At 38.8% G+C, this 12,596-nt stretch overlaps 1 protein-coding gene across 4 annotated transcripts in view; it reads right to left on the bottom strand.

The window, feature by feature from the left end:
- Positions 1-12,596, bottom strand: part of CHRDL1 (chordin like 1) — a 122,372-nt gene that overhangs the window by 43,879 nt on the left and 65,897 nt on the right. For 2 of the 4 annotated variants that reach the window (XM_081125786.1, XM_081125788.1), the window contains exons 5-6: positions 5,247-5,389; positions 3,637-3,730 (exon numbers count right to left, since the gene is read on the bottom strand). In XM_081125786.1, the coding sequence (XP_080981912.1) occupies positions 3,637-3,730; positions 5,247-5,389 (237 nt within the window). Of the gene's footprint in view, positions 1-3,636; positions 3,731-5,246; positions 5,393-12,596 lie in introns of all 4 variants that reach the window. The other 2 variants (XM_081125785.1, XM_081125787.1) reach the window with 1 other exon arrangement.

Raw genomic sequence — 12,596 nt, 5'->3', positions numbered from 1 at the left:
CATTGGTTAATTTTCTATTGGCTTACTCAGGTTTTGGACTTCTAACAGTCTCAATTTAAGTGCACTAAAACAAGATGGGAACTATCATTTTGGGCCACTCCCAGTCATCTACAAGGGCTTAAGAGTGGTTTCTCAAAGCAGTGGTCTGTAGACTACCTGCATCAAGATGGATGATGGGGCCTGCTAAAATGCACACCCTGGGGCCCCACTCCAAGGCCACTGAATCAGAATTTTTGTAATATGGCTCAAGGATCTGAATTTCAACAAGTTCTTCAGGTGATTCTGAAGCACATTAAAGTTTAAGAAATACTGAGGGGCAGAGGTGAGAGCAAAAGTATAAATGTACAGAAATAATGTGAGTGGAATCTGAGGTGCATGAATGGAACAATGTGGTGCTATAAAAGTACATTGAGGCTAGAGCTCAGAAGGCCTTCAGTGCCAGAGTCAGGGGGTTGACTTGTATTCTACTGGCAACAGGGAGTTAGCTGTTCTTTCCAGTGGCACAGTAGCTGGTTAAGAGCCAGAAATATGGAGCCAGACTTCCAGGGTCCAAATCTTAGTTCCTTGATTCACTAGCTACATGACCTTGGACAAGGTTTTTTTTAAAAAATAAAAAATTTCTTTTAATTATAGTTTACATTCAATATTATTATTATTATTATTATTATTATTGATTGATTTCAGAGAGAGGAAAGGAGAGGGAGAGAGAGATAGAAACATCAATGATGAGAGAGTCATTGATCAAGCCCACAACCCAGGCATGTGCCCTGACCTGGAATCAAACCCCAATTGCCTGGATCCTAGGTCGATGCTCAACCACTGAGCCACGCCTGGCCGGGCTCAATATGATTTTGTATTAGTTTCAGGTGTACAGTATAGTGGTTAGACAATCACATACTTTACAAAGTGTTCCTCCCAATATTTCCAGTATCTACCTGACACCATACATAGTGAAAAAGGTGAAGGGATTAAGAAGTAAAAATTGGTAGTTACAAAATAGTCATGGGGATGTAAAGTACAACATAGGGAATATAGTAAGTAATATTGTAATAACTATGTATGAGACCTTGAACAAGATTTTAAGCTCTCTTTGCTTCAGTTTCATTATCTATAAAATGAGGATCACAGGATTAAATGAGTTCATATTTGTAAAGTGCTTAGAACGGTGACTGGAATATAGTTAAGTATATGTGTTAGCATAAAGACTTTTGAGCAGGGGTATATCATGGTTAAGGCTATCTTTTGGGAAAATTAAGCTGGTAGTAATGTATGTTCATTCCCTACCAGCAAATCCTATAAAATTATAGGATTCCCTTTCAGTTTTTCTCAACCTTGGCTGCACACTGGAATTATCTCTGTCACACCCACTCCCCAGGACTGGACATAAATTTACCAAGGTAATTCCAATATGTACACATGGTTGAGAATCAATGCTCTAAATATATTTCAAATTTGTCCTTTTAATTTTTTTTTTTTTTAACCAAATTTGCATTATATGCAAGACACTGTGCTAGGTCTTCTTCCTGCATTATCTCACTTAAACCTCACAACCATTTGGAGGCAGGTGTTAACATTACCCTCACTTTAAATATTGTTAGAGAGCTTGAGTACATTTCTCATAATCACCCAGCTAGATAGTAGCAGGGTTGGGATGAGACCCAAGGCAGCCTGGCTCCAGAGGCTCCATTTGAACCATTACTTAGTACTGTGCCCCCAGACTAGACATCTGCCCTTCCACACTAGTGAGACTACCCGACTCACCTTCTTCCTGGTCTCTCCACTTGCTTTATTGAGCCTCCCTCCAATCTAGTCTGGACACAACAACCGGTGAGATCTTTAAAGACATAACTGCATCATGTCATGCCCCTGTATATAACCTCTCAATGGCTTCCCAATGCACTTAAAAACTGAAATCCGAACTCCTCCCTATGGCCTTGAATATCCTGCATAGTCTGATTCCTATTCACCTCTCAAGCTTCATCTCATGCCAATTTTGACCACAAACACTATATTCCAGCCTCACTTATCCTTAGATTCCTTGAATACTCTAAGCTCTTCTCTGTCGAGGCTTTTAAACTTGCTTTTCTTTCTGCTTAGAATGATCTACCCTCAGGATGTTTGCATGGATGGCTCCTTTTCATCTTTTAAGTCTGAGCTTAAATGTTATCTCACAGAGGCCTTCCCAATCACTCAACCTAAATGCCCTCACCTCTTATTTTCTATATCAGTCCTTTTTTATTTCCTTCATAGTACAGTTGTCCCTCAGTATCCCCAGAGGGTTGGTTCAGGATTCTCCACCAGCAGGTACCTATATCTGAGAATGCTCAAGTCGCTCATATAAAATTGTGTATTTGCATATAACCCATATTTACCTACAGGCTACAGCACGGTATGCCTATACACCACTTCATTCATGTGGGTTCAGCATAGTGCTCAGTACACGGAGAATTCAAATTTTGATTTTGGAAAACTTCTGGTTGTTTCTTCCTCCAAATATTTAAATCTGTAGTTGGTTGAACCTGCAGATGCCTAACCTATGGATATGGAGGACCAACTGTACTTAAACTGTTCATATTTAGATATTTATTTACTTTTTGTGCATTATTTGTTTTCTCTGGTAGAATGTGAGTTCCATAAGAGTAAAGAACATATCTTTGCTGCTATACATGCCAGATATGGTTTTACAGGTTGTGTACTCCAAAAGGGTGTCGCAGCTGAGTGGTGTATTCACAAGGATTTTCTGGCAAATGGCAGCAAAGTATCTTAGGTAAGGGGATCCCTTTTGTAATTCATATAAAGATGCTATAGAGTATGGCAGGTGCCCTGTATGTCTATTATGCTCAACAATATGTATCCAGCTTCTAGCACCATGCTGAGCATATAGCATACAGTGCATGCTCAATAAATATGTTGATTGGATGGAAAGAAAGAAGACAACATTAGGATACTTTCATAGAGAAAGCAGGGAAAGGGAGGGCAATAGAACTGCTAATAGATGTGGTAATTTGAGAAGAAGTAATAAAGTAGAAATTAATGGTGGTTATGTTTGATCTTAGGAACCTAGGATAAAAAGTGGTGTCATTCAATATCAAATCAATGGAAGCCAAAGAAAGAAAAAACTGGCTTGAGAAAATGAAGATTCCATTTTAGATATAATTTGAGAAAATTATGTTTTACATTTTGCTTTTATTGAGTTTATCACAATCCTATCATGGGATTTTATAAATATATACAAAATTGCCCTGCACAGTCTTCAAAATGGTCATGTCAATGCTTTGCAAGGCCCATTCTGTCTTTTAAGGCTGTGCATGGAAATGGCTTGTGTTGTACAATACAATATCTTGAGGGCTAAACTAGAAGGGATTAAGGAAAGAGAGATAAAGACATTTGCTTTCACAGTAGATGACTCCTACCTTGCCTCCTGACACTCCTGTATAGTTTCTTTCAAGTGGTAGCCCTTAAAATCAATGCTTTTATTTATTTTTTCCTTTTGTGTATGAAAGCATCCTTGCAAACTAAGGCTACCATAGAAAATTCACTTTCCCTAAGACAATGGGCAGATATTTTCCTCTCTTCTAAGTCTTGCTATTCAGATTGGCAGCAAGCACCATGGGTCTTGGGATATGAGATACCTACCTCTACATACCCGGCAGCAGGAATCCGGAACAGAGACTGGGAATGCACAGATTAATTTGGGACAAGTCTTGAGACCACAGTACACATTTCCCTCCTGCCAAGAAGAAACAGAATTAAAGCAGAAGGAGGCTTAGCTAGTTACCTGGGATGAGAAGAGGTTCAAAACATGGCATGTCCTTCCCCACTGCTCTCCCACAGTCTGTTCTAGGTACTTCCTAAATTTTACTAGGCATTATTTTGTTCTATTTACTAGTTTACCACACCAAAGACTAAGTCACATAAGAGTTGTCAATTCTCTTTGTGCATCCTGGTCTAAGATGGCACAAAGTGGTCAGTGTGAGGACTGCCATGGGCCTCTGAACCACCAAATACAGTCTTGTTCTTCTGTCTTCTGTTCATTGTATCTCTTGGCCCCCATCATACCTCAGCTGGATGTTGGAGATTTCAGAGAATGTGGATTTGCTTGATAGCCACCTTTTGTAACTCTCACTAGCCTCCTTTCCAAACCTAGGAGACAAGTTCTCTGGGGCAATACAAAACTATACAAATGATCTGAATTGACAGTTCAGTCCAGAATGAGACAAAGGAGAGGATCAAATTTACTTGCTGTTATGTCTGTCTTTGCATAATCTCCATTACCTAAAGTTCTCTGTTCCAAACATTATTTCTTAAGCCTTTCCTTAGTTCTTAGAAGCTTATAATTCGGGGCTAGAAGGGTTTCTGAAAGGTCAGGAAGGCAAGACCACAACCAAATTATCCCAAACTACTGAGATACTATATTTTTACTGAAAATCCCTATGGAGTTTTTAGATCCAGCCCATGATCTGGATCTTTCAAGGCGTCTGATGTCTGAAACCCACAATCTAGCACTTGAAAATCACTGTAACTCATATCTGTGAATTATAGTCACCCTTGGCAATCCGAAGTTAAATGCCCCTTAGAGGAAAAACAGTTGTTTCTACATCTAACTTCATTCTCTCACACTTCAGTTTAAATACCCATTTTACTCCATTTTCTGGCTCTATTTTATTCTTTGGACTGCACAGTTAGATGAAGATATAATCAGTATACTTTACTGCTAAAGTATACACATTCTTTTGACAAGTAATGTCACAGGATCAATCATGTTTTGTCAAGAAAGTTCTCATTGCAGAGGACCAGGGATGAACTGGTTAATAGAATACTTCAGAGATGAAACCAAGAGATTCCCCATTTTCTTGTGAACTACACTGAGTAGCCCTAGATGGTGTCAGTGGCTTTTATACATATAGCATCCCCAGAGCTTCAAATAATTGAGTTCTTCAGATGAAGGCTCTAGTGGTATAACTATTGTTTTTTTAAAAAGTGTGTATCAAGACCACCAGCTCATCACAGTCCATTTAAGCAGTCCTAAAGACTTAAGACCAGGATATGACTGGGTCTGACCTCTCCAACAGTTATTCAGGGTGGATGAAATCAGGGAGTTTGGATTGGCAAGGATGCTATGATTTAAATGCACTTCATCTTCCATTCAAACGCCTACATGTAGGCTCAAACCAAAGGAATAAGTACAGAGGAAGCTCTCTTATTTGGGTAGAAACTAGCAGGGACATTATGATGCAGGGTCTTACCGAACAGCTGCACTGAGTGCATTGATTGGGTTGCCGATTCTGAAAGAGTCCTTCAGCCATAAACAGCTCACCATGTTGGTAAGTGGTTCCATTGTACTCACATGACTTGCTGGTCACTTTATTGTTCACTGGGGGTAAGGAGTCTTCTGGGACAGGATGGAGAAAAACCATATCAAGTATCAGCATCATTGCAAAAAATTTCATAAATCTTAACAGTAGATGGGGAATGTGCCACCTAGAGGGAGTTAAAAAATAGTCCCTAATTCAGTGGCTGATGACAAAAAATACAGACACACCTCGCTTTATTCTACTTCACTTTATTGCACTTCATATGTGTTGATTTTTTTTGGTTTGTTTTTACAAATCGAAGGCAAGACTCTCCACTCGAGAAGATTACAACTTGCTTTATTGTGATACTTGCTTTATTGAGGTGGTGTGAAACCAGTCTCACAATAACTCTGAGGTATGCCTATATTAAAGCAGCCAGAGTAGCAACTGACATGACCATCATCCATTTTTTTATTTGTTGAATATTTATTGAGCAACTACTCTCTGTGATAGGTACTAGAAGGACAAAGACCCTGCCTTGATGGAGCTAACAAATCTAGAAGAATAAGGTATTAATTTGCCTAGAAGGAGGGAGTCCTTTCAGAAGAAAAACCATATATTATAATTACCCTGGTAACTTTATCCCTTCCCATGTTTTATATCACTTGGTATGTGCTTGAATACTTGTTCTAGCCTCTAGAGTCTTTGGTTATTTTTAATCCCTCCACCAAAATTACACCCTCCCTTCCACTCTTTTCTGCCTATTGAAGTCCAATCTAATTTTGAAGGCTCAGTAAAAGTTCCTTTTCCTCCAGGAAGCATTCCCTAATAGCTTCAACCCACAATCCAGATCTTTCAAGGTGTCTGATGTCTGAAGAACATAATCTGGCACAATATCATTGTAACTCATATTTGTGAATTATAGTCACCTAGCTAGCAATTTACAAAGAGATTTCACATACGTTATTACAATGGAGCCTCATAATAATCTTGTCAATCAAGAAAGGCAGATTCTTATCTTCATTTTTCATTTGAGGGCAACAAGTTTCTGAGGTTGAAAGGCTTATCTGAAGTCACCAAACTAGTGAATGATGAAAAAAGGAATTGAAATATGATCTCCTGACCTCAAATTCCATCTTTCTTTCTATCAATATATGTATACATGTGTATGTATTGTTTTTTGAGAACTGGGACTCTGCCTTACATGTCTCTTTTCTCCATGGAGTCTAGTTAGGACTGTCATGTAGCAAAAAGTCAATGCACTTGGTGAGTTGACTCTAAGTGAGTATTCTCAAAAAGTCTTTTCACTGGGCTTCCTTAAAGTGCATGGTGCATGTGAATACAAACACACACACACACACACACACACACACAAAAAAAAAAAAACAGTGAAAAAGTCCCTAGATTAAACTACTCATTGAGGTGCAAATTAATAATAGATACAAACAGAGCTTGGAAAATGCCTGCTTCAGGTTATGGAAGGAGAGAAATCAGGGGAGCTGTGTTTCATTAGCAGAAGGTTTTGAGAGTTAAACATCCTTTCTTTCCCATTAGTCAAAATTATAGTGAAAATGAGTCCATCTTATAGGTAAATTATATCTCAATACAACTGTTAAAAAATACAGAATGTAATTATGCTCAGGATGTAGGTGAAAATGATAAAGGATAATAATAATAATAATAATAATAAATAATAATAATAATAATTCAATAGCTAACACTTATTGAGCTTAAATTAATATGCCATATACAATAGTGAGTGGTTTTCCATACATTATTTTATTGGTTCTTAGAAATAATATTCTCATGCAGACATTATGATTGTCCCATTTTGCTGATGAGGAAAGTAGGCTTAAGAAATTAATTGACTTGCCCCAGGTCACACAACTTGCAAGTAGTAGTGCCAGGATCTGAACTGATGTCTGATTGATTCTAGAATCTTCCTTCCTAGCCACTATCAAAGAGGATGACAATCATATCAAACCTGTAACAAGGAAGGGACCATTTAATTTAAAAACCAAAACCAACAGGACATGAAGGCTGTCTTGTCCTTCTAGAATGTTTTGGCCTAAAAATGCCCAGAAAACTGATATTGCACTTTCTTTGGCTTCAGTGATTCTGGGACTAACTCAATTTTATACTTTGCTATATAAATTTATCTAGCTTCAATTTCTGAGTAACTCACCCCTTGCATGTTAACTGCTTATTAATGTCCCTTTACAGGAAACAAAAGAAGTTCTTTAATTTTTCCTTAAAAAGAAGCAGCCTTAGCTCCTAGAAATAATTTAATTCATACTAATTGACGCTATGGTCTGGGCTATGAGTCCTGGTCCTGCCCACAAACACACAAGCAGACAGCTGCAGCAAGTAGAGAGGAGTGAATGAAACCCACTGGGGAAAGGATAGGAGCAGGGCATTTGCCTCCTGGGCTCTAATTATTCAAAATCTCAGTATTTTTAAAAATGTTTTTATTAATTTTTGGAGAGATAGGAAGGGAGAGGGATAGAGAGACAGAAACATCAATGAGAGAGAAAATTCTATTGGCTACCTCTTGCATGCCCCCTACTGGGGATGGAGCCCACAACCTTGGCATGTGCCCTGAGCAGGAATTGAACTGTGATCTCTTGGTTGCTGGGTCGATGCTCAACCACTGAAACACACCAGCTGTGCCTCACTATTTTTTGATGAAGGAAAACTAGGATGACCTACAAAATAATATTTACCATGATTCTCATAGGAGCTGGTGAATCTCTGGAATACCAAAGGAAAAAAAATGTTTTCAATTATTTTGTCTCAAAAGAATGTGAATTGAGTTTTGAATTGGACCCCTACCAAGGGATAAACGGTGAGGCAACCACAAGGTGAGGTTTTCCAGAGGAAGCATGACCTTGAGAGTCTTGTAATAGCTTTCAGAGTAACCTGGCATTGGAGTCTGTTAATCTACTCAATAAAAAATGGGGGGAAAGCAAAATACAGGAAGATAAAAGAGAATTTAAAAAAGGAAACCGCTTATTGTCATGTTTAATACTAGTTTTACACAATAAATTTGAGATTTTTCCATTTATTCTCATTTCAATCTTCTACTATCCCTAATGGGATGGGGTGAGGATAATGAAAATGAGGCTACTGATGTCCCAAAAGTTTGAGCCCATGCTACAAAGTTATTTATTAAGAGAGCCAGCTCAAAAAAATAGTTTTTGTATCTCAAAATTTGTGCTCTTTATGTTAAAACTAGGTGCAGAAAAGAAATAAAATTGGTACCTGGAAAGATATCTGTGCTCCCACATTTATTGCAACCAGGGTGAGTGTAGTAATCTTTTTAATTTGTATATGCATATCAAATCAACATATTATACACCTTAAATGTATACAATTTTTGTTAAATAATTTTTTTAAAAAACTAGGGGGCAGGATCACTGAGTCATAACCCAAGTCCTGGTACCCATTCTCCATATCCCTGCACAAGCCGCTTTGTCTCTTGGGCCTCAATTTCTCTAATAATGAGACATGGGACTCAAATCTCTCCTTACATTTTTAGAGGGCCAACACAGAATGCAAGGAACCACAGAAGAAAGAAAAGCCACCTTGTACTCTACCCTCCCCCGTCCCACATTTTCCAAGGTGGCTGGGCTTCTAACCAACTATCCTTGAAACACATTGTGCTCCTGGCTGAAAACTGGCAGAAAATCAGTCCAAAGCAAAGCTGGCCTCAGGGCCCTTCAGGGAAGTGCTACAACACAAATGACCAGGCTGCATGGCATCTAACTTCAGCCATCTCCTGTGTTTCCAGTCAAATCCCACATAACACTCAGAGGAGTAAAGGAAGGACATCATGGGGTAAGCAGGCAAAAAGCACTAAAACATGTGACTACAGTTGTGCTGGGAAAAGAAACTGTTTCTTCTCTCTGAGGGAGGGATGGTCGTATAGATATGTAAGCAGAAGTATGACTTCTGGGGTGCTCAGTAAATGCTCTTATCCTAAATATATCTTAGCTCCTTTCTCTCATGGGTGTCTAAAACGCCATCATTAGAAGTCCATTCCTTTGGGGTATGTGGTTGTCCTTTTGCAATCAGATTTTATAATCCCAAAACTTCTGTGAGAGGCTGCACCTTGTCACTAGCATCTTAGTTTGAATAACTTTGCCACAGGCTTTTTTTCCCCCCTTCAGAGAAACTGGAAAATTTCACTAAGAAGTCTGTGCTCCTATTCTACTTTCTTTTGTGCACCATTCTCTTCCTTCCTGGCACTACCTTTCTTCCCACACTCTGGAAACCAAAATCCTCATGCTGGTTACTCTCTTCTCTACTCTCTCTACCCTCAAATCTCTATTTTCTTAGTGGAGCAGTTCTTGGCTAGTCAGAAAGGCTGCTTTTATATCACAAGACAAATAAGCTCCCAGTGTTAATGTGACAAATACAAACCTGTCCAGAGCTCCCAGGGGTCAGTTGTTAATCTCCCTGACTCCAAGTACTCCCTTCTTTTGCCCTTGCTAATGTTACTTGGGTTCCAACTTTACTCTTGATGGCTGAGCCTTGTGGATGAAAAGAGGGTATGTGTAAATTCAGTGACCTCACTGGATGATCCCATCAGAAATTCCTAACTGGGCAGTTCATGGTGCATAGTCATGCCTCAAGCTTATAACTTCCTTACTGAAGGTTAATCTTTGCATTAAGTGAGCCCTATCTATTGTTCTTGTGCATTTAGATTAGTATACCTTTGAAATGCCTCTTTCTCAGACTCCTGGAAGGCATAACCACCCTCAAGCAAGCACATATTCTTGTTACGAATCCTGTAATACAATCTTACTAGCTCTGCTTTCTCCTACCTTCATGTAATCTCCCTCACATTCCTTCCTTGATTCTGAATGTATAAAAGAAACTACAAAACTGTCATTCTCTGGAGCATTTGAGATCTTGCTTCTTGGCAATGTCACCAGTTTGGCTTAAATAAACTCTTATAAAAACTTCCACCCTGGCCAGGTAGCTCAGTGGATTAGAGCATCGTTCCAATAAGCCAAGGTTGCAGGTTCGATCCTTGGTCATGTCACATAAAAGAATCAACCAATGCATGCATAAATAAGTGGAACAACAAATCTATATCTCCTTCTCTCTCTCTCAATCTCTCTCTCTAAAATCAATAAGTTAAAAAATAATAATAAAATTATCTACAGGTTTGGACATTTCTTGTATTGACAGCCTGATGTTGATGTTTCTGATCTGGTTCTCTGTCATTTACTGGTGTAGTCCCAGCACATCTGCAGGCCATTTTGGAGATGGTATTGGAGAGGGGATGTGGAGATGAAGTTAAAAGGTTTGAAAGAAGAGGTTACGTTCCCTTTAATTACCATGAGACAAACACACAGACACACAAACATAACAAAACAGAACTGTAGAGTCCAAAGGACTTTACCCTAGATCTCAGAAATACAAGGGAGAATGGACAAAGGGCTAGGAAACAAAGTCATTGGATAGGGTGCTGATGGTATGCAGTATTTTTCATCTTTGTATCTCATAATGATGCAAGCAAAAAGAATTGAGCCTGGTCTCTGGTATCTACAAACATTAGGTACATATCCTGGTTTCGGCATATCTTTGTTCTGTGGCCTTGGGAAGGTTACTTAATCCCTTTGCACCTCAGTTTCCTCATCTTTAAAATGAGTGTGACATCATACCAAGGTTGCAGGTTCAATCTCCAGTCAGGGCACATACAAGAAGCAGTCAATGAATGCATAAATAAGTGGAACAACAAATCGATGTCTCTCTCTCTCTCAAAAAAGTCAATAAATAAAATAAAATAAAATGAGTATGCCACTTACCTTACATGGCTGTGAAGCTTAGGGATAATTTATTTTTAACAGCTTAAAAGTATGTGATACATAACAAAATTCACAGTAAATGGTAAATGGTGCTGGTCTAAAAGATGGCACATAGACTGAAGCTATAAACTTGAAAACCATGCAAGGATTTTCCTTGTTTTCACAGATGACTGGACAATTAGTTAAAAGGAATTTTCTTTGTGCTTACGTGTATGGTAGGTGCTGTGGGGATAAAGACAGTTAAGACACTGTTTCTCTCTTTTTTCCTTCTTCATTCAATAAATATTTATGGAGGTGTTTTGTTATACCTGGCACTAATAGCTCCTTTACTATTCTTTGACAATAGCTGGTACCCTGCTAGGTTAGAGCTACAAAGTTAAATAGGACATGTCCTTGACTTCAAGGAAAATCCTGCTCTCATTGGAGGGGCCAGCACAAAAAGGTGTTAGATGATTACATACTTAAATAACATGTAAGGGTTAAGAATGGAAGAGAGGTCAAATTATCACAAATTGCCAAATGAAGTCAAGTTGGAAGGAGTGTCAACTACATCATTAAAGATTCAGATTAGACATTAGAAAGCATTTCCAGCTGTATTTCTCATTCAAAAATTAAATTTGAAGAATTAGTTTGAAAAAGTATTCTTCTTAAAGGCCAGACTAGATGACCCTTTTGGGTCCCTCCCAACCATAGAAAATCAATCCTATAAAGCTAGTCATAATAGCCCAGATCTATCATATGTGTGACACAGACTCTGTGGTCCCAGTCTCACTGCAGTGAGATGGTTCTTTCCTACTGGTGCTATTCAGCACCTTAGGGGAAAGTGGGGGCTGTGACATTGTTTTCTAAAACACACTGCTTCAAAATCTGTAAATTTGGGCTGGTTTTTAGGCCTTGGCCAAAATGGAAAGAAAGCAGACAAATAAAGGTGCTAGTGGGAAACAATCTGTGCTTCTCTGAATAGAGCCACTGTAGTGGAGGGAGGGAAACCTGGGCATTGCATCTTGGTCAGACTAGGTCAGAGCATACAGCAAAGATGTGGCATATCTTTCAGAATGACTGCATCTCACACAGTGGGCGTCTGTAGTCCCCTTCCAAAAAGGAATAGTGCTCAGCCTCTGAGGCCATGTGGGTTCAGATGAGTTTTTCTTTGGGATGCTCACTAAAAGCAAAGGTACTGCTTCAAATAGGTATACCAGCTAAACCAATGATACCTACTGTTTAGAGCTCTTCCTTCCAGCACTCCAACAACTATCATTTCTTTCTGAACCTCTCAAAGTCCTGACTTAACTAGACCTGCTTTCCTTGGGCAGAGACCTATGGTTCCCAGACCTTCCTCAAACTCTCTGCCATAAAAAATTAAGTCTCTTGTGGCTTATCACATTGATGTCCTGCTAGGGAAGCTTAGGACTCATCTCATTAACTAATTCATACTAAGGTACCAATAGAAGACAATGCTTGAAAACAGATTACGTTTCTAAATAAT

The sequence above is a fragment of the Miniopterus schreibersii genome, assembly GCF_964146895.1.
Source record: "Miniopterus schreibersii genome assembly, chromosome: X".
NCBI lineage: Eukaryota > Metazoa > Chordata > Mammalia > Chiroptera > Miniopteridae > Miniopterus > Miniopterus schreibersii.
The sequence above is the reverse complement of the archived record's forward strand: the minus strand, read 5'-3'. Positions and strand labels throughout refer to the sequence as shown.